Source organism: Equus quagga, chromosome 12 (genome assembly GCF_021613505.1).
Source record: "Equus quagga isolate Etosha38 chromosome 12, UCLA_HA_Equagga_1.0, whole genome shotgun sequence".
Classification (NCBI taxonomy): domain Eukaryota; kingdom Metazoa; phylum Chordata; class Mammalia; order Perissodactyla; family Equidae; genus Equus; species Equus quagga.
This window is the reverse complement of record NC_060278.1, coordinates 111843678-111871327: the sequence shown is the minus strand read 5'-3', so window position 1 is coordinate 111871327 and position 27650 is coordinate 111843678. Positions and strand designations below refer to the sequence as shown.

General features: G+C 55.5%; 1 protein-coding gene across 1 annotated transcript in view; it reads right to left on the bottom strand.

Annotated features, from left to right (window-relative positions):
- MYT1 (myelin transcription factor 1) overlaps positions 1-20527 on the bottom strand; it is a 45973-nt gene extending 25446 nt beyond the window's left edge. Inside the window, exons 1-8 of the mRNA XM_046679746.1 lie at positions 20432-20527; positions 12652-12703; positions 11609-11639; positions 6023-6085; positions 5149-5396; positions 3080-3886; positions 1243-1377; positions 584-674 (exon numbers count right to left, since the gene is read on the bottom strand). Of these exons, the coding sequence (XP_046535702.1) occupies positions 584-674; positions 1243-1377; positions 3080-3886; positions 5149-5396; positions 6023-6085; positions 11609-11639; positions 12652-12703 (1427 nt within the window). The 5' untranslated portion in view covers positions 20432-20527. The remainder of the gene's footprint in view (positions 1-583; positions 675-1242; positions 1378-3079; positions 3887-5148; positions 5397-6022; positions 6086-11608; positions 11640-12651; positions 12704-20431) is intronic.
- Between the last annotated feature and the right edge of the window lie 7123 nt (positions 20528-27650).

The following is a 27650-nucleotide window of genomic DNA, read 5'->3' as shown; positions in this document are numbered from 1 at the left end:
TCGGAAGCTCACAGTCCTCTCAGCTGAGTGTACCGCTGGATAGGGCGCGTCCCCCTGTGGCCAGGCCGCCCACAGCTCTCCAGGCAAGGGTTGGGGACGGGCTGCCTCTCGCCAAGGAGGACACAGACAACCAACTTCAAGTGCACCCCAGAGCCTTGTTTCTGCCGGGGTCTCGGCACACCCACAGGGCAGCCAAAGCTCGGTCCTAGCCCGCTAGGTCCTGCACGAGCCAGAGCTGGCATGCAGGGGTTCCCCAGTATCGGCAGGACACAGCCTCCATAGCTCTCACTGTGGGCAATAGGCCTCCACACCAGTGCACATCCATTCCTCCAGCCGCCCTCCCGTCTCTCAGGATCCCCGTTTGCAGTGGCACAGAAGGCAACACCACCAGGTGACCACACTTCCAGGTGCAGCTCTGCCCACCCCCGAAGGTCTGCCCTGACCTTGTACCATCCCCAAGGGGCAGCACACAGGGAGACGTGGCAGGCCCGAGCCCTGTCCAGGCCAGGCACACACGGCGGGCCCAGCCCACCCCCGCACGACCCCTGCACGGCCCTCACCACGCCCAGCTCAGCCCAAGTACCTTCTGTGTGTGTTGCGGTTGCTGTTCACATGGCCCTGGCCCGTACAGCCAGGAGTGGGGCACTTCAGCACGTTCTCGTGCATGGCCAAGACTGTGAGAGAACCAGGGAGGGAGAGACGGTGAGCACAGCCAAGGAGGATACAGGAGCCCCAGCTGAAGGCCGCAGTTCTCGGGATGGGGACACGGCAGCTCCAAGCAGCAACCCAGGGCAGCTCCGGCCCCCAAGCCTCAGCCCAGTCAAGGCACCCCCTCCCACAGGGCCCCCTGCCTCCGTGGGGAAGAAACCAACTCAGCTCTAAAACTTCTAGTTCTGTGATTCACTCCTCTGAACCTAATGTTCACAATTACTGCCTCTAGCCTAGAAGTAAGGACAGGCCTTTTCCTCCTGAGTCTCCAGAGCACAGATGGTGGGCCCCTCCCCAGCTTGCTGACCCCGGTTCCCCTCCATGTGCCTGTGTCTGTGGCAGTCTCCTGGGGCCCTGACCTAGGCTGCCACCTCGAGGTGGGTAATGGGCAGACTCCACATCCCCTGCCTTACAGGGTTCCAGTGTGGGCATCTGGGCAGTGCCAATCCAAAGGGATAGGGCCCCGGGTGGCACTCCTCCCTGGGGACGCCATCCAAACCCCAGAGACAGCCTGGGTCGCGCAGAGCCACTCACTCTCCGGGGGAATCCTGTCCTTGTGGGGGCAGCCAGACAGGCTGCGGTGGTGAGGGTACAGCCCAGTGACGTGGCCAGTGCCGTCGCAGCCCGGCGTGGGGCACTTGATCTCACGCTTCTCAGCTCTTGAGGGATCTAAACACACAAGACGCATCAGTGAGAGGGCAGCCAGGAAGTGGGCCAGGAGGGGTGGGACAGCTTGTGACCCTTCACCCTGGCTGTCCAGAGAGGACAGTGGCCAGGTTGCCCCAGAGCCCGAGAGGGAGGAGGGGCTGGACAATGAGGCGACCCTGAAGAGACTGGTCCACGTGAGCTGTCTACATGAAGGAGCCCAGAGAAACGGCCCCAAGGAGCAGGACGCGCAGCGTCCTGAAGAGGACGACTCAGCTTGAGGCTGGTGTCCTCTTTCCTGCTGGCATCACACATGGCCCACGGGCTTCCATGTGAGGGCCATGCCTCCACGAGCTCCCATAACCCGAGCTCTGGCCTCTGCACAGAGTTGAAGGTATGTGACAAGGGCCCTTCCAGGACCTGTCCTTTGGACTTGACAAAATGAGGAGGACAAGACATTAAGTAACTCACCGAAATCACATGACTGATAAATGCCTGGGCAGGAACTTACACCCAATCTCAATCACTGACCTCGTCTAGCCTCTGTGGGCCCAGGGAGGGCACTACTGTGTGTGGGGGCCAGAGGGGAAACCTGTCAGGATGTGGATGATCCCCAGGCCAGAGCCAACATCCCAGAGAAACTCCAGGAGGGAGCCGTCCCCTTGGGAGTATGCAGAAGTCACAGTCACGTCAGAACCCCCACCAGGGAGGGTGGGGCCCCGGCTCCACTTCTCGAGTCCAAATGGGCAGGAAGCTGGGCTGCCCCCCACCAGGCAGGCAGAGGTGCCCTGTGGGCTCACTAGCCTTCCTCCACGCTTCCTGAGCTTCCTAACCCTGCCGCCCAGCCTCTGTCCCATGCTCGCCCGTCTGTGCCTCAGTGTTAGCGCCTTAAAGCCAGTTCCACTGTCTCTCCCACAGCAAGTGGCTGACTCAGCACTGTTCAGTGCTCCTGCTGAGCCCCCCGCCTCACCCTGAGACTCTGTCCCCTGGGTCTGTGCCCTCAACTGTATCCTTAAAGGCAGGACACCCTGCATCTGGGTCCCCTAATGTCTGTCCCACATGTCTGAGTCCCCAAACCTGAGACTGGGGCTGTCACTCTATCTGTGTCCCCCATGTGTCCCCAACAGTGTCCCACCAATGTCTGCCCTGGCCTATGGGCCCCAGGCCTGCCACCCACAAACTGACACCCACACAGGCCCCGACACCTGTCCTAAACCCGTGTCACCATCACCTGGGTCTCCCTGTGTCCACATCCCTTCAAGGCCTGTGATGGCCTGAATCTGAGCCCCTAAACAGCTGTCCCCCAAGTCTGTACCACCCTGAAAGGGTGTCTCCTAAAGCTGTCCTCCAGGTTGAAATAATGTCCCATCTGTGTCCCCTCAGCTGTGTCCCTCAAAATCTGCCCCCTGTCTGATATGAGAGAGTGTTCCCAGAAATTCTGCGCCCTGTGCCCCCACCTACCTACGAGCTAAGGGGTACCCAGAGCTACAGCTCGTTTAGGCCTCCCCATGACCCAGGCGCATCCCCCAGCTGTTTCAGAGGCTCTGGGGCCAGCTTGCCGTCCCTCTCACCTCCTTAGCTGTGTCTCTCGGGATCACCCTACGTGTTCAGTATAAGCCCGTTTCCTCAGTGTCTGCGTTGGCCCCTCTCTGCATCCATCCGCTGCCCCCCAGCCTGTGAGGGCCCCTGTCCCTGGAGGACGGCGGAGAGCAGGTGTGGCCCCTACCTTTGCTGCAATAGCTCTTCCTCGCAGCATCCAAGGGCCTTGCCACCTTCCCTTGCTCGCCAGGGCCCAACTGGCCCTGCTCAACAGGCGGGCAGCCTGGGTCGCAGACGGCTCTCACTTGCTCAGCCTTCAGGGCGATGGCTTGTTCCAGGAGGCCCAGGTTCCCGCGGGTCATCACGTCATACATCTCCGACTCGTCCGTGACCGTGGACTTCTGGGAGCGCGAGTCCTCATCCTTGCCGTCGTCAGAGTGCACCTCCACCGTGACAGAGTACTCAGGCTTGGGGGCCTTCTGAGGGGAGGCATCCTCCGGGCAGATCAGCTCGGGAGCAGCCTCCTCCTCATCGTCCTCGTCATCCTCATCGTCCTCGTCCTCTTCCTCCTCTTCCTCCTCCTCATCTTCATCCTCCTCCTCCTCCTCTTCATCCTCATGACCCAGGCTGACTTGCCGCTGGCTAGACTCCTCGCTGGCCACGGCCTCCAGGGACTGGGGACACAGCTCCTGGGGGCGCTCACTGGTGACTTCAATGACTTCCTCCGCATCCTCTGGCTGAATGAAGACGTCCTTTTCCCCCTCGTCGCTGGTAGCTCCTTCCTCAGGCTCCTCCTGAACCAGGTGCACAATGCTGGGGCCTGCCTTGGCCACCTGGCCAGAGTCCTCCCCGACCAGGGTCTCTTCAGCTATTTGGCCCAAGTTTAGGAGAGAAGTTGCAATGATTTCCTGATAGCTGCTGTAGCTGCCCTTGGAGGAGCCCATGGAGCTGCTGACGGGGTTGGATCCGAAATGAGACTTGACGGGGCTCCTTCCTGCACAGAGTCAGAAAGGCCATGTGGGAGGGGCGTGTGGGTCTCCGGGCCTCTGGTCCCTCCACCTGCCCTGCGCAGCCTGGGGAGCGCGGAACCCTGGAAGTGGGGACTGGGTTGGGTCGTTGGTGTCAGCCCTCTGCCCAGATCTGGAGAGCACAGTGAACTTATTTTAGGAGGAGCATGGAGTAACCGCTACTGTATTTTTGAAGCTGAGAATTACTCTGATATTTTTGATTACTATCCTCCCCGTTATGGGTACTTTTTCCAATCAGGTAAACCTGCATTTCATGAAATGGAGCTTAAAGAATATATCAGACTATTAATAGTTGTTTCATAATTGAAAAGTAGTAAAAAAATTTATATTTTTAAAGGACCCAAATTTAAATCTTATTACCACCATGAGTAAGATATAGTGGGGGCTCACCACATGCAGACCCTGCGGGATCATCGACAAGGATTCCCACTCCAGCAGGGCAGTGAGCCAGGGCTGATGCCCAAACCCCAAACTCCCTCCTTTATGAGAAAGCAGGCAAGCCAGCCCCTTCTACCTGGAGTCCACAGGGCCACCACTTCAGGCACAGCCAGAACCCCAGGGGGGAGGTGGGTGTGAGGACTCTCCCTGGATTGGCTCCAAAATAAAATAAAAATCCATCTCAGACCTTGCAAGGTCAGAAGGCGCCAGAAGCTGGGGGTGTTGGGGAGTTTGTGCCTCCGCCTTGCTCCCACCCTCAGGACTTCAGTCTGTGGGGGCTCTTGAGGACACACGCTTCCCTCCAGGGCCTGGGGCCACCTTCATACCAGCACCTGCCAAGGCCTGGGTGCCCCACGGGGAAGAAAGTGCAAGCAGGGAGAGCCCCTCAGTTCCCCCTCTTGGCTTCACAGGGCACCACCTTACAGTCTCCACCGTGCCCCGAGTGGCTCTCCCCAAGAGCCAGGTGGGGCAGGGTCTGTCTGAGATTCCCACGCACAGACAGACAGCCCATGTCCATCTGCACATCTCTCTCTCACACGTGTGCAGATACACATCCACAATTACACACGCAGTGTTCACTCTCAGATGTCCCCACGGGCCCCAGACTCCCTGTGCCAGATCCTCTCCAGGAAGCCTCAGCAAACGTCAGGGACAAGCCTGCCTTGTTTTCAGGAAGGGCTTTCTCGGCGGCCCTTTCACTCGCTCAGACGCCCACCCCCCATCCACAGGCTGCGTGCCTCCAGGGCCACACTAAGCGCCCTTTATTCGAGGAGAAAGAGCAACAAAGCACCTTCAGCTGGCTCAGGGCGATGAATCTCCTCCTGTTCTGACATCTCAGCCTCATCCTCCTCCGGAGTTCCTTCTGATTCATCCGACACAGAGGCGTCCTTCACCTCAGCATCCTCGCTGCCGTCGCTGTCCACGCCGTAGCCCTCGTCCAGAGCCAGCTTCAGGGGGTGTGACTTCCGCTTGGACACCAGGTGCTCGGCCTCCCCGCCCTCCAGCTTCCTCTTCTTGGCCAGAGGGCAGCTCTGCAAACTGGGGGAAGGAGCGGGGTCGGGCCACCGTGGCAGTCGATACCCAGGGCCCTCCGCCTTCACCCTCTACACCACTTTCCCTCTGCATCTCATCGCTGCCCTCAGCCCAACGACTGGCCGGCTGATGTGCTTAAAACTCACATTAACTGAAAAGCTCCTAACTGTGCTTCAGACTGCATTTCCTGCTTCTCTGGAAAGCAGGAGGACCTAACCCCACTGGGCCATCCACACGGAGCGGCTCCCTCCACGAGGCCTGGCCTCGTCACACTGGCCACCTCCTCCCACCAAGCAGTGCCCGGGCTCCTACCTCCACCTCCAGATCCCCACACCCTCTCCCATCCTCTGAACCTGGCGCTGCAGTGGTGGGCGCCTGAGGTCAAGTGACCCACAGGGTGACAACAGTGACAATCAGGTGGCACCTCACTCTGGTCACCCCAGTGTGCACCAGGTCTGCTCTGAGCTCTCCCACACAGGGACAGGGTCGAATGGGAGCACACTGCCTTTACGCAGCCTCGGGCAGAGATGGAAGGTTCTAGATCCACGAAAGGGCTCAGAGTGGGAAAGGGGCTCCAGCACCCTGGCAGCGCAACGTCTTTCCCAGGAACCTGGGCGAGGCCCCCTCCTTACCTGCGGTGCCTGGAGTACTTGCCCCGGACGTGTCCCGAGCCCGTGCATCCTGGGGTGGGGCAGCTGAGGAGACAAGCAGGAGCCATCACTCCAGGACAGGGCCCCTCCCGGCGTGGGGAGGGTCGGAGTCTCTGGGCCCACCCCACTCCCTCACCCTGGGGAGCAAAAGATTATCTCCAAATAGTGCATCTCAGAGTGGCTGCTCGCAGTTTGCTAAAAATTAATGAAACAACTCACCCCATTTAAATAAATGAATGCCTATTACAATTTTATAAGTGTGTTTAATTAAAGATCTGTATTATGAGATCAAGACTTCCAACACTAGCCTCTCCTGGATGGCTTCCTTTTTTCTGGAATAGGTCTTTCCCACTGCAGGTAAACTGCCACCAGACTTCCAGGGGCTGGGAAATGAGACCCTCTCAGACCAGCATCTGAGGCTGGCCCAATAGCAAAGCACGAACACTGGGACTCCCCACAGCTGTCACCGGCTCTTTGAGACCTGCAGCCTTTCGCCTGCAAGTGGAGCCGGCACCACCAGGCAGGAGCAACTGCAAACACACAGGCTGGGCCTGAGCCAGAGGTCTCCAGCTGGAGGCGGGTGCAACATGGCAGCGAAGACCCCACTCCAGAACCTGAAAGCTGGTGTGGGTCCCAACTTCCCATCCAGGGAGGCAAAGCCAGGACGGCCGAGGACCCAGGAGCTGCCCGTGAGACCTCAGTGGGGGTAACACAGAGCCTCTTGCAGCGCCCACCCCAGGTCCAGCATGCGACAGAGGCAAGACCCCCAGGAGCTCCTCACCCTCCACCATCATCCATCTCCCCACAGAAACAAACCATGGGAAACTCTGGAAACCTCTCATCAAGGATGCAAACCACACCACCCAACCCACTTCCCCAGGAGTCGGCTCCCCAGGGCAACAGAGCCAGCGTGGCGTGTGAGGCCAGGCACATCCACGGACCAAGGACTGCAAGGAGCTGCCATGACTCCGTATTATGGAGCAGCCAACTGACAGCTAGCGAAGTGGAGGGCCCTCCAGAGGCCACCTGAAGGGGGCTTGAGCTCCTCCTCGGAGGGTGCGGCCCAGGCGGTCCTGCCCATGATGGGAAGACCTTGTTTCTAACAGGATCGACGTCATGGGGTCTGAGCTCCCCACCTCGGATCAGGCTTCTCAGAGCCTGTGAAGGGAGGACGGTGCAGGCCCACCAACCTCGAGGCTCCTGGGACCCAGAAGTGGCACCACCCCTGACTTCTGTCCAGACACCCCCAGTGGTTTCTAATTTGATTGATCAAGGGCCTGACCGCAGATGACTGTGGGGCGCAGCTGACCATGCAGGCCACACCCACTGACCAGTCAGGGAGAACAGAGCAGTCTGTGGAGGCAGAGCCTCACACCCCCAAACACAGCAGCGGCCTCTGGGGAGCTGGGGTCTCTGATGGGGACACTGCCTGCAGCCCTCCCTGCTGGCTGGTCTCAGTGTGATTTGCATTGTGTTTGAAAAGAAGAAAAGAAAGCAGAGAGGGAACAAGGGGGAAGGGAGGATGGGCCACATTTGCTGTGGATTTCCTTCCCAGACAGAGAGGAGTTGCCGCTGCCCCCAGCCCGTCTGTTCTAAAATCTATGCCCCACATTTGCTTTCACTCTCTCAAGAACTAGCTTTGAGACTTTTCACAAGAGCTCCTTGTTGTTGGAGATTCGAAGCTGAGGCCCCAATTAGCTGATTAATCACTGAGTTAATCAGGCAATTAGGTGACAGCTGCTGTGGAGGCCTGCGGGCACTGGCACTGCCCTCGAACATGTCACCTGCTCCAAGCCACCTCCGCCCTCCAGTTCAGAAGGGTCTTGGCCTCCAGCCCAGAGGGAGGGCGGCACCCCAGGCCCCGACTCAGAGGGCGGTGGGACAGGCTGAGTCCGTGTGTGTGGAGCTGGCGAGGGCCACTCTAGGAGAAGAAGCTGGAAGCCCCCAGACCCTGGCTCCCCACATGGCAGCCAAGGGAACATCCAACAGAGGCGACGTGACAGCAGCCTCTGCCTCACGGTCATGCGGCTCCCCCACGAGCACCCCCAGTGCGGGGTTCACCAACGGCTTCGTGTGCTTGGGCCGGGGAACATGAGGAAGAGCAGCCTCAGGAGGCTCTCGTCAGCACAAGCGGAGAGGCAGACCCAAACACCCACACTCCGGGCCCCAGGCGAGGCTCCCTGCATGTGGCAGGGCCAGGGAGATGGGCAGGGGGCTCTCCGAGGGCTGCTCATGGTGCACTGAGCAGGCTCCTGGGGACCGCTCCAAGAGATCCAAACATAAATGATAGGTGTCGGGGGAAGCTGAAGCCCTATGCTCCGGCCACCGCCCCTGGAGGGGACTGGAGGCAGGTAGAGGACCCCCACTCTCATCTGTCCCCTACGTGGGAGCCAGCCAGTGGCTCAAGGAGAAGGCCCTCAGGTGAGGACAGACGGGCTGGGAGAGAACCAGGATGCAGGTGTGACAGACAGAGGTCTCTCCCAGAACTTGGAGGTGGCCCCAAAGGTGCTCCAAAAGGGGTCCAGCCACTTCCATCTGCAGAGGGGGCTGGTACCCCACCCTCCTGCCTAACCAACGTCAGCAGCAGAGCCACTTTGAGGTGGTATGACAGCAGATGGGCCCAGACTAAAACACAAGTGGAAGTGTCTGTTGATTCATCACTGGTGCAAAGGGAAAAACCACCAGATTTGTTTGTTTTCTCCTGGGCACTGGGTGTTAAATTCAGGGCACAGTGAAACTCAAAGTGGGCAGCTAAGATCCTGCTTCTTCCAGGCCAATCCTCTCCTCAGCTCGCCTCACAACACCTGCCCCTGCCCAGAGAACAAGTGGCTTCCTGGGGGTTCTGCTTGATCTGGGGAAGGGACAAGCTGGGCAGGGGGTGGGCTGTGGAGTTCTGGGACAATGGGGTGTAAGTCCCTCATCCACAGAGCAAAGCCTGTACCGTGCAGCTCCACCATAACTTGGTCCCTGCTTCAAGTGACTCCGCAGGAGTTTATCTGACATCGTGGGGGAGTCTTCTCTGTGGGTCGCTCGCCCTGTGCTGGCACCCACAGTGTCAGCCCCACCAGGACAGGGATCTTGTCTGTCTGACCTCAGTCTGTCGTGTGCTGGAAGAGGACGAAGACCTGGCTTAAAGTATCTGCCCACTCCTGTGTGAAAACATGCCCACAACGGCCAACGTGCACAGAGTGTGAGCCATGAGCACAGCACGGATCACATCCCCTCTTGTAGCTCGCGGCCAACAAGCGGTTGTGCACACAGGAATAAACGACACCTTCTATGCAGAGTTTGTGCGATTGGCCTGACACAGTCTGTTCCACTTTACTCTAAGCATCCATTCTCAGAAACTTGAAGAATTGCTGAAGGCATTGTTGCTAGAACATTAAATGTCAATGCATTTGTCCTTAGTTTCTCCATTAAAAAAGTATGAGTCTCACTAAGTAAATTACTAAGTGAATAAGCTGAGACCACAAGAGTAATGAAGGAGGACAAAATCCAGATGCCCACACAGTCCCCTCACTTCCACTGGCTAGGGCCTCTCTCAGAATATTTCAGAACAAATCTGTTTTGAAAGTCACTTCTGCTTCCGCTGCTTCAAAGTTACCAGAGAACGCCTAGTCTTTCAGGTTTGCATCTTCAATGTCCCCCGTAACTTCATCTGTTACCAAAACCTGGAGCCTCCCTGAGTCCTGTGCTCAGCCTTCTCCATCTCATTGTCCCCAAGATGTCCCCAGGTGAGTGTCACATGGCCCAGGGGAAGTAGCACCTCCTCCTGGAAGCATTCTCTCCACCCTGTGCTCCCTGGCCCCTCTGAGCATCACATGCTGTCTTCTCCAGTGGTCCAGCCCATCAGAAGGCACCTCCCTGCAGGGAGCTGACTCCGTGCTCAGGCAAAGCACACTCTGTGGAGCTGATAGGCGCCCGGTTTGGCTGTCATTGCACCCTCACCCCTCCCACCCTGTGGCCCAGGACTGGAACAGTAGATTATGTGATTCAGCTCTTCTGGTTGGATAAACTTAAACTCTCTGAGTCTTAGTTTCCCCATTTCACAAATGGGTTATAACACCACCAGGGAGTGCTCTCATGAGAATCCCTGAGATCAAGACTGGACGGTGCAGCCATTGCAGAGCCTGCCACAGGCCTGGGGCTCTGAGCATCACCCTCCCATATCCCCTCCCCTTCTGCCTCCAAGTCACAGCCTCAAACGTTGGAGGCACCGGGCACTTTGAGGCCCTCTTGTTTTCCTGATTGTCAAGAGCCATCCGTTCTACATCTGGTGAAGAATAAGATAGTGCTGGCCCCAGATTTGTTCACAGTTTAGTGAGAATCTTTATCCCTAGGAATTAAGAAGCGGCCGATGGCCTGGAACCAGGCAATTATGTGGAGTGAGCCGTGCTAACCAGGTGGCAGAGGTAGCAGAGAAAGAATAGCATTGACCCTCAGTAACTAGAAGGTTGTATTTGTCTCCATCCGGGAGCTGGAAGCTCATGGAAACCTCCATCGAGACGAGCTCGTCACTCCTGACTCAGTATGGGCAGAGCCTCTTACTGACCCACCAATCTGCCGCCCTGGGTGCTGGGTGCCGGGCATCTTGGTGTCCTCAGCACCAGAGCTGCTACGAGGAAGGAGCTCCTTCATCTCCTCAAGGAAGAGCCTGGGGCATGTTGTCTCAGCTGCAGTTCAAGTCTGACCCTGTCTCACAAGGAATTTGTGAAAATTAAATGGGGTGCCCAGTGCCCACCTGGCACTGTGGACCCTTGACAAGCACCACCTGCCTTCCTTATCTAGTGTTTTGAGCCAGGACGCATTGGCACTACCCTCCTTAGAAAAAGGGGGAAACCAGGGGCAGTTTTCTTTGCCGGTTACCGGACACCATTCCTCAGAGCTCTGAGTAAGACGAAGGCTGTGTGAGCAGTGCTGGGACAGCCCCGACACATGGCCAGCACACAGTGGCTTTCTCCCTCCACGCAAGAAGGCTTTGGCCAAGCCCAGGACAGAAGCCAGCAAGCGTGCAAGCCTGTCCCCAAGAAGGAGAGCCTGGCCCCTCCTGCTCCGACCCAGCAAATCGCTGCCTCAGGCTATCCTCCCTCCTTCTCAAGACACTTGTCCCTGTGGGATGTGACCTAGAATCTGGAAGTCACCGAGCTCAGCAAATGCAAGATCTGCATCTTGAGTCAGCGGACGACTCGGGACATGGAACGGCCTGTGCCCTCATCTCTGGCTGAATGGGACCTCAGACCATCTGACCCAGAAGCATTTGTGAGAGCCCACTAACACAGCCCCGTGTTGCTGGCTGCGGCCCATGGCGATAGGTCCTGGTGGTGACCAGGTGTGAGCACGTCTGTGCCCCTGTTGAGAGGCCGGCTGCGTGATGGGACCAGGACGGAGATGGGAGAGGCAGGGGCAGGGTGAGGGAAGCTGGACACATGGTGAGGAGGAGGGGCCTCACGAGGGAAAGCAGGGGCTCGGGATGCAGTCAGTCAGTCAGAAGTGCCCAGCGTGGGACGTTTAGAGTGCCGAGGTCACAGGCACGGGCAATGCTCGGTGCTGGCAGGAAGCCGTTCTTACCTGAGATCGGCACCTGCAGGCTCTGGGGGCGCTGGGGGAGAAAGAGAAACAGAAGCACATGTGGGAGCCAGAATCAAAAAGACACGTTGCCCTGACAGGACAAATGGAGTAAAACTGGAGGCAATCCCTGTGAGAACTGAACCCTATCTTTTCCCGACCTCCCAGAACATCCTCCAGGGTCTAACAGAGAGAGCTGCCTCCTCTGATGGTCACGCCAGACCAGTCCCATGAGGGCCAGTGGTTTTGCACAGTTGGACAGACGCTCGCCTACGGCAGGCTCTCCGGCCCCCGGGGCCAGCACGGTATCTCTTTCTCTAATCACAGGTAGAAGTTGGCTTCTGGCAGGAAACATGACCCAACAGATAAAGCTGGTTGGAGAGCACAGAGGGGCTGAGTGGCTGCTCCCTCAGTGACAGGCTGCTGGGGGCAAAAACGTGCAGGTCCAACTGAGTGGCATGCCTGGGAAGCTCAGCGTTCTCCGCCACTCAGTGAGGGCTGCCCACACACGGGAACACGCAGCCCTGGCAGGCGTGCCCTGAGCTTCAGGGAGGCGAGGCCAGCCACGGGGTCAGGCTCCGTCCTTGCAGAGCAAGCCGGGCATTGGCCCTCTCTCACCTCACCCACTGCCAGCTCAGCCCAACACCCTCCCAGGCCTGCCAGCACCAAGACTGACATCCTGGGAGCAAAGAGGCTGGTGGTGGAGGGCTGGCAGCCTCTCATTTCCAAACAGAACGGTCTTCTAACCGAGCTTCACTTCCCCCATTCTGGAGCTGTCTCTGCCTCCTCATCTTGACCCCAGGCCCCTCAGCAGCCCTGCCAGGAGCCCTGAAGCTGAAGAGGCCCAAGGCTACTAGACACCTTGGGACCCAGAGCTCAGCATAGTGGAGGTGTATGCAGGGTCTCAGCGCTGTGGGGTCTCTGTTCTCCAAGGAAACTGTTGGGGAAAGTGGCATTTACAGCTTTAGCACCCCAGACTCTGGGCTGGAGCTGAGCCTTAGACTGCCCGGGCCAGCCCCACCACGGGGCAGGGAGGCGGCACTCACCTCGGGCCTTGGATCGCGTCCTAGCTCGCTTATCCTCATTTTCTAAGCTCATCTGCAAGTAAAAACAACTAGGATGTTAACAGGAACACAGCACAGAACCACCCTCAAGGGCTGTGTGGGGACCTCCAGCCATTTTCTGGATCAAGCTTTGCAGATAAAGGTGAATCCATGACACAGGATGACAAGCAATAGGCTCACAGGGTGGGAGAGGCTGGGACCAGGAGCAGCAGGCAAGGGGGAGGTGCTTCGGAGCAGAGACCTCCAGCGCCAGGGTGTCCCCCATCTTCTGCTCCTGGCCCTCCCGCTGGCCTGGAGGTAGCAAAGGAGGAGGAAGCTGCAGGCCTGACGCCTGCCCCATCTGCCAGATCATCTGCAAAGTTGGGGTCCCATGAGGCGCGGTCTCCTGGTGAGAGTAAGAAGCACCAGCAGCTGTTCACCAGGCCAGCAGGTGCCAAGGCTCCAGAGCAGGTCGCCCTGCAGACTCTGACCCCTCAGTGCCCCAGAGCCCGGCTTCCCAGGGGAGTTAGTGTCCCCAAGGCACAAAGGTTGTCCTGTTAGAGACAGGCAGCTGGGACTCCAACGGGCCCCCACGAAGCATCCAAGGATGGAGAGCCTCAGTTTCTACCATGTGCTGTCCCAGGGAGAGGCAGCCTGAGCTCAGGGACCAGACCATCCCTAACTGAGAAAGGACCCCCAACGCATTGTTCCAGAGGCACAGGGGCCTCCAGGGCACCACTGCCCAGTGGCTGGAGTGCAAGTCACACATGTCATTGTAAACCGTCCAATAGCCACATTGTACATGTAAAAAGAAACAGGTGAAGTTAATTTTAATACTATACTTAGCCCAATCTATCCAAAACATTATCACTTCAACAGCAATCAGTATGAAAAATTATGAATGGGATTTTGTTTTGTGCTAACTCTTAGAAACCCTGCCCATCTCCTGGGCTCACTGCACCTCTGACTTTGACCAGCCATGTGCTAAGTGCCCGTGGCCACCATGCTAGATGGCACGGCTCCAGGGGCAGGAAGCAGTCTCTGCTGAGAGCCGGGCTAAGGCAGGAATGCAGGCCGAGAGGTCATCTGAACCGAACCCATAGGCCACCTCCCCAGGGATGTTGCTTCTCCCAGGAGAGGGTGAGGCACCCCATACAGCCCAGACCCCACACAGCCTCTGGCCACCCCAACTGAGCCCATCAGTGCCCCATGCCCCGAACACTCCCTGCCCCTGACCAACTGTCATGGGGTGTGCTACCTACATTGTCCTATGAGGGAGACAAAGGAGAACCCCCAGGAGAGTGAAGCCTGTGGACGAGGGTCACAGACAGGCCTGGGGCAGGGGGAGAAGCCCCAGGTGCTACAGTAATCACATAGAATCCCCCACCTGTGTCACACCTGACAAATCTGAGCAGGCAGGTGACTGGAAGGCAGGAGGTCAGCAGGAACCATGATGCACTCCAAGTGTCCGAGGGAGAGAGACCAGGTGGGAGGCACCTCTGCCTGACAGGGTGCACCCCACACACCCCAGGAGGCCCCCACATAGCCGGGCTCATGACCTGACCCCATGATGGGGAAGGAAGGGAGCAGTTCCACCTGACCCAGGCCACAACCAAGGCTGTCAAAGGGAAAGCCAGACAGTGGGCAAGAAGAAGCCGCGACAGGAAGGAAGGGCAGCAGAAGCAGGCTGCCGCGCCCCAATGCCAGTGGGAGACAAGTGTCCAAACTACGGCCCAGGAAGGGAGAAAAGGGTTTCCCCAACTAGAAGGTGAAATTTGTAAAGTGAACCTCCCCGTGGGCAGCACTAGCATACAGTGATTTATGGGATTTGTTAAGGAAGAAAAATCCAAACCTGGAGCAATTTATGCAACCTGTTGACTCCAGGCTCAGAGCCACATGCTACAAGCGGTGTACTTATTACAGCCTTCCAATAGCACGGAAGACAATTGCTATAATTTCTATTTTTAAAGCAGAGGTTCCCCATGGACCAATGGCTCACATTTAAAGTGAAGAGAGGAGCAGGTGTCAAAGGGACTTCATTACATTTACGAGCCTTCAAATGTCGTCTGCGCCGAGCCGAGCACGATGCCTTCCGATGCAGGCCTCACAATGGGGCTAATGCATCTGATTGCGGGCGCCTGCTTTCAGCTGAAATGCAATCTACAGCTCTTTTTTTTTTTTTTTTTGTCAGTTTTCCCAAGGAAATTGGCAAGCATTCTGCTAGGTTAAAGCGTGCCTTGGCAATTTGGGTTTCCTGCGGATAAATTATTCAAAGAGCAGAAAATAGAGAGGGTTGCAGGGATGCGTAATGGGCGCTGCTTGCAAACCGCAAGTCCATTGACGAAGCTGACAGCTGTGTATGTGTTTGCTGAGCACCTTTCCATTTGCAATTTATCTGCATCAAATGGTCAATAAGTGAGAAGTTCTCTTCAGTGCATGTATCTTTGATTTTAAAGAGGGAAAATCTGAACTACAGGAGGAAGAATGAGGGTTAACTCTTTAATACGAGAATGAATTTGTAAGAGCCGGATGACTTGAGACGTCAACAGGGAAGCAGGGAAAACTTGATTTCCGAGCTGTTTGAAACTAGCAGTGGTGGCTGCCCCAGAAGCATCTGGACAGAGCTGTGATGGAACAAGCCCCACTCGAGTTACACCGTTTTCCCTCTTGGAGAAGTCAGAGCACTTCAGGGGTGGGTTCTGTGCTGTCCTCATGCCTCAACGTCGGTGCTCCATGTGGCAGATGGAGGACCGGTGCTTGGGCAGCCCAACACCACCCAACTCACAAAACCTGGCTTGCTGGCAGCCCCCAGGGCCTTCTGCCCCCACCACAAAGACAAGCCACTCACTGATGCAAAGACAATGAGACACATCCCAACTTTTCACTGATTTATTTTTTAAAACCCTTCACTTGTTCCAAGCACAAACCAATCAAGTCCCTATTTTTGCACCACCCACAGATCACTAAAGGGCCCCTCATCGCAGCTGACTCGACCCCCTCCCACTGTGGGCCAGCGACCTCTCTCAAGAGCGTCGCCTGCGCTGTTTCTCTAACGCCAACTGCATTGTGCCACCAGGAGTGTGTGTCACAGCCCCCCGTGCTCCTTAAACTGCCTTTTCGCCCTGATTAATGTGTCAGTGGTTCTGTCTTCAGTAGGAAACTATGTGGAGGAAAAGAAGTTACAAAGGCAAATATGTCCTGTTTTGCCACATCTGTTAACCAGACAGGAGCGTCTCTTCGTCCCTCCATTTAACTCACTTTATTACTGTCGTGTAATGGTAGTCTCACTCAAAAGGATGTTACTGCGTTGTTCTGTTCTGTATATTTTAAAGTCAAAATTAATGATGTCAGCTCTTATTAAACCAAACGGTTCTCACAATGACATGATACAAAGACCAGTCCCTTTTCGGACCCCTCTGCACAGCACCCTTACAGAACAGTTCCCTGAACTGGACGTTTATAGACTCGGGGACCAAAAAGCAAATGCAGGTAGCAGCCTCGAAATCTGTAGATTTGTCTGGACACAGGCTGTGGTCGTGAGAAATGCGCTCAGAACACAGACATGCAGCCAGTAACCAAGCAGAGAGGGTGGACTCGCTCTCAAAGGCCAAGAATGTCCAGTCAGAGATCTCTCATGAGGTGTCTGAGGCCCAGCAGGCTTTGTGACATCTTGACCTTTACCCCCAAAGGCCAGGTCTGCCCACCCCCAACCCAAGTCCAGGGACTCCTGTGGTGACCTCTGGAGGTGCTCCTCCACCCCACCCCACCCCTGCTTTCTCTTCCTGGCTCACCCACTCATCCCCACTCTCCCTCTCTGTCTCTCTCTGTCTCTCTGACTTTCTCTCTGTCTCTCTTTTCTTCTTCTTTTTCTTTCTCTCTTTCTGTCTCTCTCCCTTTGTCTCCCTCTTTCACTCTCTTTTCTTCTTAATTCTTCCCTGGCCTTCATGGCTAAAGAGCTTCCCTCCTGTCCACCCTAAGTCATGTTCCTGCCCTTCTACATGGATGGCTAAGAGCTCGACAAAGAATAGAATCCGTGCTAAAGCCTGCTCCTAAGCAGCCTCAGACACAGCCCTGCCTCCCCGGCCCTCGGGGCATCCTCAGTGCCCAAGGGGGCAGGTCCTTCACTACAGGGAAGGGGTTTAGGGAGGGTGCTGCTCAGACTCTGGAGCCTGGGTGGGTGTGGGGAGGCTTGCTGGACGGGTGAAGACTTGTGGACGTTTAGGGAGCACAGCCTCAGGGTGGGAGGTACTCCAGACCTGGGGAACAAGGAGCATCCTGGGCAGCCAGCAGCTCTCAGTAGTCAGGCCTGTGCCCTGCCTCGCCCCCCCCCCCCCCCCCCCCCCCCCCCCGTCCCCCACCCCCACCCCCTGGCTGAGGCTCCACCCTGTGCCTGCTCATCTCCCTCATGGTCCACATCTCCATCTGAAATAAGCTCATCCATTCATGTTGAGGTCGTTGTCTCTCCTGCAGAGAGCAGAATGCACAGCCTCATTCACGGCTCATATTATGTAAGAATGAACGGCCAGACGAATGGGAACAGTCAGAAACATCTCTGAGACCCAGGAGCCATCAGGAGGGACTCAACAGAGGCCTGAGCCTCAAGCTGCACTGGCTTCCAGGCCTCCTGAGGCCACCATGAACATTCACCCCCAGCCCTGGGCTGGGGGAGATGATAGGTTAAGGTTTCATTTTGTTCAGAACGCGTTCCAACAGCTAGCAAAGCTGGAGAATTAGAACGGACTTAGGACAATTTTTAAATCCCCAAGATTATGCGGATTACAGTGTCCCTGTGGGAGGTTGAGGTGCTTCTCCTGCCGGAAGAGCTAGACAAAGCGGGTAGCATTCACTGACTCCTGGGAGACCACAGGCAGCCCTGCCTCGAAGGAAGGGGTGACATGGGCTAAGGAGGGCAGAGGGGTATAACAGGAGGTGGCAGGAAACTGGCCATCACCTACCTGCCCTATTGACTCTGACAGCACCTGCCCAGACTCCCCTTTCTCCCGGCGGGCCGGGCGGGGGGCAGGGGCGGGGGGCGCTGGCCCAGACTTGTTTTAGTCTGTCACTTGTGCACAGCCAAGGGCAAGGCCATAGCACACACCACTGCTGTGGAGCCCCTGTGGAGAGTCGTGGCGGATCCATGTTCCTGCCACCGGGAAGAAGCTCCACTCAGGGACTTACATCAGCGCTCACGATGCTCCTTGCTCCACTTCTCACGAGGCATTCCAGTAGACTCCTTCAGAGCCACCTCCCCAGCCCCATTTCCTGCACAGCCTTCCCTGCTTCCTTTCTTCTGAGCATGTACCCACATGCCAGATCAGGGACCCTCCCCAAAGAGCAGCCTTCTGCTTCAAAGATGTAGAAGTTCTGCTACCTCAGGACCCTCGGCACACATCCTGCTCTCCGTTCTCTGATCTCTGAGGCTAAACCACATGCCTGCACCCCTGCTCTGCATCACAGCACCCCTGGGTCCTTGCAATGACGGTTCTGTCCCCTCTTTGGGGACGTCCCACTGTGTGTGAAATTCTCCCAACATTCCACCCATTATTTGACCTACTGGCAGCTGAACAGACCAGCCTCCTCCTAGGGTTGTAGAAAGGACACCCCACGGAGCATTATTAAAACGTGTCTTGGGAGGGGTTCTCCTGACATCTCTAAGCATGGGATTGTGGCTCACTCCAACCCCCAAACTAAAATTATAGCTACAAAATAGATATCCTGATAAAGCAGCCATGTCTGGGTCCATCTGTTTAAAACTCCAACATAAATGGAATTTCTGCCTACCCAGGGGTAAAAATCCAGCCACATCAATGGAGGCGGGTCAGCAAGGCCACGCCTGGTGGTGCCTCCCTCCCTCGATAGAAGCATCCACTGGGAGTGGTAGGAAGAAGGCTAAATGACATGCGACCAACCTTCTCTGGATTGCACATCTCTACTCATCCACTGAATATTATGTGACTTGGGGCTCAAAGGTTTCATTCTTCAAGGTCAAGACAAGGTTTAAGGACCTACCATCAACGACTACCCCTTTTCTCCTTAAGTTAAAAAAAAAGCACAATGCCCAGCATTTCCTCCAAACACACAACAAGCTGATCTTTTCTGACAGCCCCTTCCAAACCATCCCTGAGCTGTCCCAATGCCAAGGCTGAACTCAGAGGCTGAACTCAGAGACAGGCTCTGACCGCCTCCACACAGGCCTCCTCTGCTCTCACCACTGTCCAGGCACTGAGCTCCCGCCTCACCCACCTGCTGCCTGAGGCCAGTCCCGCTGTCACTGTGTGATGCTCTGCTCTCCCGAGGCCACCACTCCCCCTGTGCTGTGACGTCTTCGGGCTCCTCAGTCAGAAAGCAGCACCTGCCAGCCCCATAGTCCTTTCACAAGCACATCCTCCCCTCTTCTCTGGCCCACTCTCTGCTCAGAACAGTAACTCAGGCCCTATCGTCCCAAACTAGAGGAAAATGACTCTCTAATGGAGTGTTTGTGAAGCAGCCGATGCTCCAGGAGAACCTGAGCGTGGGCCATCACGCATGTTCATGGCGGGTCCCACACCTCCGAGCTTGTCATGCCTGAGCCACAAGGGGACGGCAACATTCCTACTGTCCCTTATACAGCTCCAGCAATTGTAGATACACCTCACCCAGAGCCCCTGACTTCAAATCAAGTAACTTTTTCAGTCACATGATTTCCTTGCATGCTCAAGGCTGAGAGGGCGTGAGGTGGGTGAGGTGTTGGCCCAGGTACAAATTTAAGGGGAAACAAAACCTCAGTGATCAAGATAAATAATAGTTTACTGTAATATTTTAAAACATCAAAATTAATGCAAAAAATCCATGAGGAATAGAATACCAAAAACTTAAACACAGACATGATCCATGTCACTGACTTTTCCTTTCACCTCAGGCTCCAACACAGCTCAGCAAAGAACTGATAATCCTACAGGAATAAAAGTGTGATGAGGTGCTTGACCAGGCACTATAACAGACCACTAAGATGCACTTTCTAGTCACCAGACTCAAAAGGAAAATGTTGGGCTGCAAGAGAAAAACCCAAGCACCCTCGAAGGAGGCTGCGCCTAAGATGCCAGTCTTCCGCCCACCCTGGGCTGCCAGCCTAGGTGGCCACACCCCGATTGTGGCTTGGATCCTTGATGGCGTCTACACGTCAAGAAAATGAGAGATCAGAATCTGAGAACTGAGGATGGATGCCCCCAAGCCTGTTGTCACCTGCACTGCTATCTCGAGGACCACGGGGCCCGGGGGCCTGGCTCCACCTGAGCACGTCACGGGAAGTTGTAGAATTAGCTTTGGTGTGGCTGAAAGCGCAGGTGCCACCCAGTGTTAGGGCACCCCTGAGGAGGCGGGGAGCCTGAGGGATGAGCCCCCTCAGGGGTGAGCAGGGCACGTATCATCTGCCTCCACTGGGGACGATGGAAACAGTCAGCAGACCCCGTGAATTCCTGCGGCAAAGTCTGTCAGGGATGCCCAGCCTGCCCAGCCGTGGCAGGGAGAGGAGAGGGCAGTGGCCAAGGCGTGTCAGGGAGCCCAGGTGTGACTGCACCTCAGGGCAGGACCTGCTGGAGGTGAGACTCTGCTATCACGTTTTACTTTTACTCTGTTCAGAGTCATTTTTCTTCCCTTAATTTTGAAGTGACCAGATCACTGACGGTCCTAATCTGGACTGAGGACAACTAGGCCAAAGTCACCTCTGTGCTCCATGCTGGGGGTGAGAAGAAACTTTGCCGGGACCCAGGGGGCCTAGGGCGGGAGTTGCCCCCAAGCGCCTCACCTTGCCGTGTCTGCTCAGGAGGAGTCTCGAGGTCCTGCAGTTGTTGGCCTTGTCTCCGTGTGTCCACCTCTGACTCAGCAGCTCACCCCGGAACTCATTTTCTGAAGGGCAGAAAAGGAAAATCTAATGAATGGCAGCTGTTCCAGCTCAAGGGGAGAAATCAAGAAACTTGGGCCACCCTTTCACACAGCATTTACACAGTCTCCCCTTTCCCCAGAAAGATGCACAAAATCCTGGCCCCACAGCTGTTCCAGGGACAAGAGGCAAGAGCTCTGAGGAAATCACTGATCGGGATGCTCCTGGGAGGCTCCCAGCACCCTGCACTCCTGAGCATCATCCTGGCTCTAGCCCGTGCTGTAGGGACGCGCCTAAAGGGAGCCTTTAGGGAGTGGGTGTGGCCACTGCAACCAGGAGGCTGGTGCCCGTTAGACAAGGTCTAGCACTTTCCCCCGGTTCCCAGCATCTTCCCGGTGTCTCTGCCTCCAGTTAATATTTAATTCCTCCCATAAATTAACGCGTCTGAGCAGAGGCTGAAGGCATCAGCTGGACATGACAAAGAAGTGCATTGTGTACCTATCCCTGGCAAGGCACTCCCTGTTTCCATGACAACCTGCTTTCTACAACCGCAGCGTTTCAAGGGAAGGTCATTAAGTAACCAACAATAAAACAGGAAATGAATACTCCTGCCTCCTGCTCTCTGCCTCTCCTTGGAAGTGAGTCCGGGCTGTGCTGAAGGCGGGTCAGGCACACTGTTGTAATACCTATTATCTTCCTTCCCTTCACCTCTCTGATGTGCATCCCCAAATGCTGTTTTTCTAGAATTCCACCACTCCTGCCCTGGGCAGCCCTGTGGCTCTGGCCACAGCATCCTCTTGTCTAGAAAGGCTCCTGTGACCTCCAGAAGCACAGACATAGAGGGAAGAAGACTGGTTGTCAAGGAGACAGCCTAATGTAAGGTCTTCAAAGGAATGGGTAAAACCAGCAGTATTTGGCGCCTACTGTGTGCACCGACTGTGTGCCTCCCCCTCACTGAGTTATGGGCCACCTGCAGGGGACCCCTGTGAGGATTGCCTGACTGGAGGTGTAACGGTCATTTGGCATGCTCCCAGTGGGTCCAGGCCCACCCACTGGGTATTCAAATTCCCAAAACTATGACAGGAATGTGGGGGATAGCCTTTGGGAGTTGCCCAGGACCCTGGACTCACAAGGAAGATACTGCAAACTGGGTGATGGGGGAGGAGGGAGCAGGCAGCCTCACCTCATGAGGGTGGGAGGGAAGAAATTCAGGAGGTGAATCGACAAGACTCACGCAGGCCGTGGGGTATGTTTCACGCTTCAAAATGGGGAGGAGAGTCTCCTTGCGTCTACCTGGTGACAGTGGGAGCTGGGAGATCCCAGACACAAAGCACATGGGGTTCACTTTCCCCATGTACCTCCCAGGAGAGAAGACACTGCAGAAACCTGCACACCGGACTGACCTGAAGGCTCAACGGAATTTCTTATCACAGTAACATATGTTAAATACGTGAGCTCACGGGGCACGTCTGCTGACAGCTGGAGGGAAGGACAGAAGACCCCAGACTGTGCTGCGCGCAGGATGGTTCCCTCCCTCTCGGCTCCCCAGCATGGTGCCCCAGAAGTGCCCCCACCCAGTGGGACTCCCCTGGGCTCTTCCTGCTCCAGGAGAAGCCCAGCAGAGGTGAATTCACATGTCTCTGCAGAGGGACCTCTGGTTTTTTGATTGATGGGAGATAACCAGCTCACAGGTGCTTCTCAACGCTCACCTGCCCGGGGAAGTGAAGTCCTGTGCTCCTGTCACAGGTCAGCTCTGATCTCCGCAGCCCCACATCTGCTCAGGCAAAGCACTGGGGCCCTGAAAACGTCCGCTCTGGGCTCGCCACCTCTAAACAGCCACTACTGCCTCCTCTTGGCAAGAGAGCAGAACAGCACCCTAGCGACGTCTTGGTGCCGCGACCTGGGACGCAGTGAAGTCAAATGAGGTGCACCCCCAAGACCAGAACCCTGTTTATGGAGACCTGGCTCCACCTTGAGACAATTCCTTCCTTTTCTTGGGAATTTTTTGGCAGCAAACTATAGTCACTGCTAGAAGCCCAGTAAAGCTCCCCAGTGCTTCTCCTTTGCTGGGAAACAATTGAGGGGCCCTCTTGGTCCCCCACCCGGACTGCATGTGACCAGGCCCCACCATAGACAAGACCCCTCCTGTCTGAAGGCACTGAGCAGACAGCACTGCGGCTTGCACAGAGGAAGCACATGAAGCCCACACATGCCAAAACTAAGGCAGAGTCTCCAGGCCAAAGGAAGGCCCTGCACAGAAACGGGGGTGGGGGTCCCATCAGGATGCCCCGCCAGAGGTCACACTGCCAGCAACTCTCAGTGGGTGGCAGGGGTGGAGCAGGGCAGAGCAGCTCTGGCTCCTGACCTTTGAGTCCCCTTCTTCATCCGTAAGGTGGGAGGAAAGCGCTGTGCAGAGATTCAGAGCAGGTGTAGAAAGTGCCTCCTCAGCACCTGGTGCCCTGTGAACACGTGGAGACATCGCTGCCTTTAGCACCAGGAATCTGAGGTGAGGAGGAGGTTTTCCTCAAGACAAGCCATTTCTTTGGGTTCTTAGGTCTCTAATGGGCTCATCTGAATCCCTGCTCATAGACACAAATGGCAAACAAGCCTTTTGGGAGCAGGTGGCATGGACGGTGGCACTGGATGTGACCTCTCCTTGGGACCTGGTACTGTGCACCCTGGCTGCTCCAATTGCCCCAGCATCAGTTCTCACAGAGGCCCCAAACTCACTTTTTCAGGACTCTGGAGGGCAGACAAGCTCAGAAAAGCATCCAGGGCCTGTTAGCAGATGCGTACACGTCCTCCAGAGAGGGTAATCTCCTGGGAGATTGACTGGTGTCTTCCTCGCTGGGCCAGAGCCCTGACCCAGGCCACAGCCTGCCCACCCCTCTCCTAATGATGCCACTTTCTCCAACTCAGCATCCCTGCAGACCCGCGGCCAGCGCAGCCAAGCCTGGGACGCAACATCTCGCGTGAAACAGCATCACAAAGCCCTAGAGCCAGAGCACTCCTCCTCCTGTAGTGCCCTGAGGCCTCCCGGAGAGATGCCCACTGGCACGCCTGGGGACCCTGGACACAGACAGCACACACTTCTCCCTCCTGACACTGGTGTCTGTGGCCACTTCCAACCCCAGTCTTCTGGAGGGCCCTACACAGAAGGATCTGTCCTCCTGGGATGGTTCCTAGATGGCCCTGAATCCAGCCCTGCTCCAGCACTGACAGAGCAACCCCTTCCTCTGTGCCAGACCCTCCCTGCGCACCTCAGACGTAAGAACAGACGGCAGGAAGGCTGAGGGAGAGCCCAGGTGGCGACTGCGGGAAGCCAAATGTCATCCTCTCTAGGTTTTGTGTCTCTGGTGGCCAGAGGCTGTCTTTGGTGCCAGGAGCTCTGACTACCCACCCCTCACTCAACGTGCAGACGGGGAAGGGTCTTCACTTGGGGGGAGCCCACTTTCTGGCTCTCCCATGCTCCCACACACACACACACCCAGAAGAGATTGTCACCATTCAGGGTGACACGTCAGCCCCAGCCCCAGGCCTCCTCTGTCCCCGCCCCGTCCCTGACATGGGGAGGGGTCTTGCATCCCAGCTGAGCTAACCTTTCCATCCGGGCTTGGTATCCCCCTTCCCAGCACCAATTAAAATGTCCCAGGAACACCAACCATATTTCATGTTCCTCTCAAGCATCTTGCTCCCTCTCAGCTGGACCTTCCTGGGCTTGACACTTCCTTGAGGTGTTCAAGTTTAAAATACAATCCACCTGGACTCCACACCCGAGCCCCACCACCTCTCCATCTCTGCCTCCTTCATAACTATATTTCTTACAGACTCAGACTTGCTGACTCTGTTCCTCAGTCCCCTCTCCAGCTGGTCTCCGTCTACAGCCCTCCACCGGAACAGTGGTCCTCAAAAGCCACCGGGAGCATCCACGTCACATCCCCATCGTGACCTCATGTGGTGGACCTTGCCGCTTGCCTCTGCACCTGAGCCTCTCCTCCATCCCCCGTGCAGGCTCCTTCTGCTCCACTCGCCATGCCAACAACTCCTCTTCTGACTCCCATCCCTGACGATAACATCTGTTTCTCACGAAACTCAGTTCTTCCTCTCCCCTCTCAGCTGTCAGCTCCTCGAGCATGAACGCTGGGGATGGTCCTGGGTCCTAAATCTTGTCACTGCTATTTTCTGAATCTTGCCAGAATCTGACCCCTTGTGACCTCTCCAGCTGTTTCATTTTGTTTGCAAAAATTGACAAACTGATTCTAAAATTCATACAGCAATTCAAGTAACATACAATAGCCTGAACAATGAAGTTGGATCCCTGACACCATACATAAAAATTAACTCACACTGGATCACAGATCTAAATGTAAGAGCTAAAACTATTAGAAAACTTAGGTGTAAATCTTCCTGACTTTGAGTTAGGCAATGGTTTCTTAGATATGACACAAAAAGCACAAGCAGTAAAAGAAAAAATGGATAAATTGGATTTTTCCAAAGTTTAAAACTTTTGTATGTCAAACAATACCATCACTAAGTTGAAAAGACAATCCATAGAAAGGGAGAAAATATTTGCAAATCATATATCTGATAGGGGACTTGTATTCAGAATACATAAAGAACTCTTAGAACTCAACAATAACACAAATAACCAAATTTAAAAATGGGCAAAGGATTTGAATAGACATTTCTCCAAAGAAGCCATACAAATGGTCAATACACACATGAAAAGATGCTCAACATCTAGTCATCAGGGAAATACAAATCAAAACCACAATGAGATATCACTTCACACTCACTAAAATGGGTGTAACATTTTTTAAAAAGAGACAGTAACAAGTGTTGAGAGAATGTGTAAAATGGACACGTTGCTGACAGAAATGTGAAATGGCACAACCACTTTGGAAAACAGTCTGGCATTTCCTCAAAATGTTAAACGTAGAGTCACCACATGACACAGCAATTCCACTCCTGGGTATAGACCCAAGAGAAATGAAAACATATGTCCATACAAAGCCTTGTACAAAACTATTTATCGCAGCTTTATTCTTACTAGCCAAAAAGTGGAAACAACCAAAATGTCCATTAACTGCTGAATGGATGGTAGAAATATGACTGAATGGTATTTGGCAATAAAAAGGATGAAAACACTCACACATGGCACAACGTGGGTGAACCTCAAAAACATCTTGCTCAGTAAAAGAAGTCAGACAAGAAAGACCACATATTGTGCAGTTGCACAGTTATAGAGTGTCTGGAAATGGAGAATCCATAGAGACAGAAAGTAGATTTGTGGTTGCTGGGGGCTGGGGGAGGGTGCAAATGGGGACCGACTGTTACTGGGCACAGGGTTTCTTTGTGGGGGATGAAAATGTCTTAAAATTAGATTGTAGTGACAGATGTATAATTCTATGAATTCACTAAGACCACTGAACTGCATACTTCTAATGGGGGAAGCATATGACCTATAACTATATTTCAATAAAGCTGTCCTTTAAAAGTCAATGGAACACACAAGAGAGCCTAGTGTGACAGTCCACGGATGCACGGCCTCGCCCTGAGCCCTCACTCACCCGGGCTCAGGAAGGGATTTGCAGTGCCCACCTCTACAGGGGCAGAGGCTGTGCAGTCAGACGCCCTGTGCAGGGTCCTGCTCAACCCCGGGGCATGAGCCTTGTGGATGACAAGGGGGGACAGGTGCTCCTGCTACATACCAGGTCAGGGGAGAGACTGGAGTGAGGATGGGCCAGAGCTGCTTCGCATGTCAGGGCCGTCCAGCGGGAGGAGGATTCAGTGTGTTCTGGATAGCTTTAGAAGGACCCTAGAGGGGACGCTCACATCAAAATAATTTTCTGACAACAGGAGCTGTCCGACAAGAGATGAACTGCCTCCTGCCATGATGTGTGAGTCCCTGGCCTGGACGCATGTGGCCGATCAGCAGGGCCACCTCCAGGGACTCTTGCAAAGGGAAGAAACTTCTCCCAGGCCTGGGTCCTGGTCCTGCCTGGACTGCCCATCACTCCTCATCCTGGGGGCCACGGAGCGCTGGGCCCAGGGCTGCAGCAGGAGGAAGGGTTAAGGGCAGTGATGTGGGCCATGGAAGGCAGAGCAAGGCATCTCAGACCCCGCCCTGCAGCAGCTCGACCAACCGGGATGAAGAGAAGACAACCACTTCTGGCACCACGACCCAAAGCAGCACAGACACAGCTCTCACCCCATAAAGCAGGACATGCCAGCAGCCGACTGCTGAGCCGAGGGCTGCAGCCAATCTCCTCCCTCCCATAACAAACCAAGCACGCGGCTCCGTGCCCCGCCTGTGCATGTGCGTCACCGAGCTGCCAGACCACAGATGCTCCGGCTGCCCCTGCAGTGGGCCCTCTGCCCTGGAGGACAGGCCACCTCAGCTTTCAGCAGCCCTTGTGTGGGATGGGGTCTTGGCAATGCAGATTCCTCCTCCTCTCTGTTCCACTCCACTTCAAAGAGATAAACTGAACATATCCATTGAAAAGCTGGGCCCTAGAATTGAGTATAAACGAAACTTGCCATTTAAAAGGAAAATTCTTTTCCCATTTTTCATCACAACTTTCATCCATCCCCTCCTTGCTGCTGTTCAGGTTTAAGGCAAAGCCTAGAAAGGCAGGAACAAAAGGGTTAGAACACAAACGTGGAACAAATTTAAGGCCCTCACAAAACTGCCCACAGGTCACAGTAGACATCTGGGGGGGGGACCACAACCTGGAAGTCCACCCTCTGAACCCAGAGAATCTCTGACCCTGAAGCCCTGAGGTCAAGACCATGCCCCCAAAGGTTGGAAGACAAGGCCCTCAGAGGGCACACAGGCCCACACCACATCACACGGCTCCCAGGGGCTGCAGAGGAGGTCTCGTAGCTTCTCATCAGTTTCAAAGTGAGGCCCCACCCCAGACACCTGTTCCCTGGACCTTCCCTAGATCTGTGGGCAGAACCTTGAGGGACAGTGCACCAGGAAGCTGCATGGGATGAACAAACACAAGCCTTAGGAAGCTCCCGCGATCCGCCTTGTGGACAACAGCTAGGGGCAGGAACAAGGACAGAGCCAGTGACAACTGGACAGAGGGGAGGTGGCCTGGCCCAGGCAGTGTCAGGGGGTGGAACTGGTGTGGGAGTT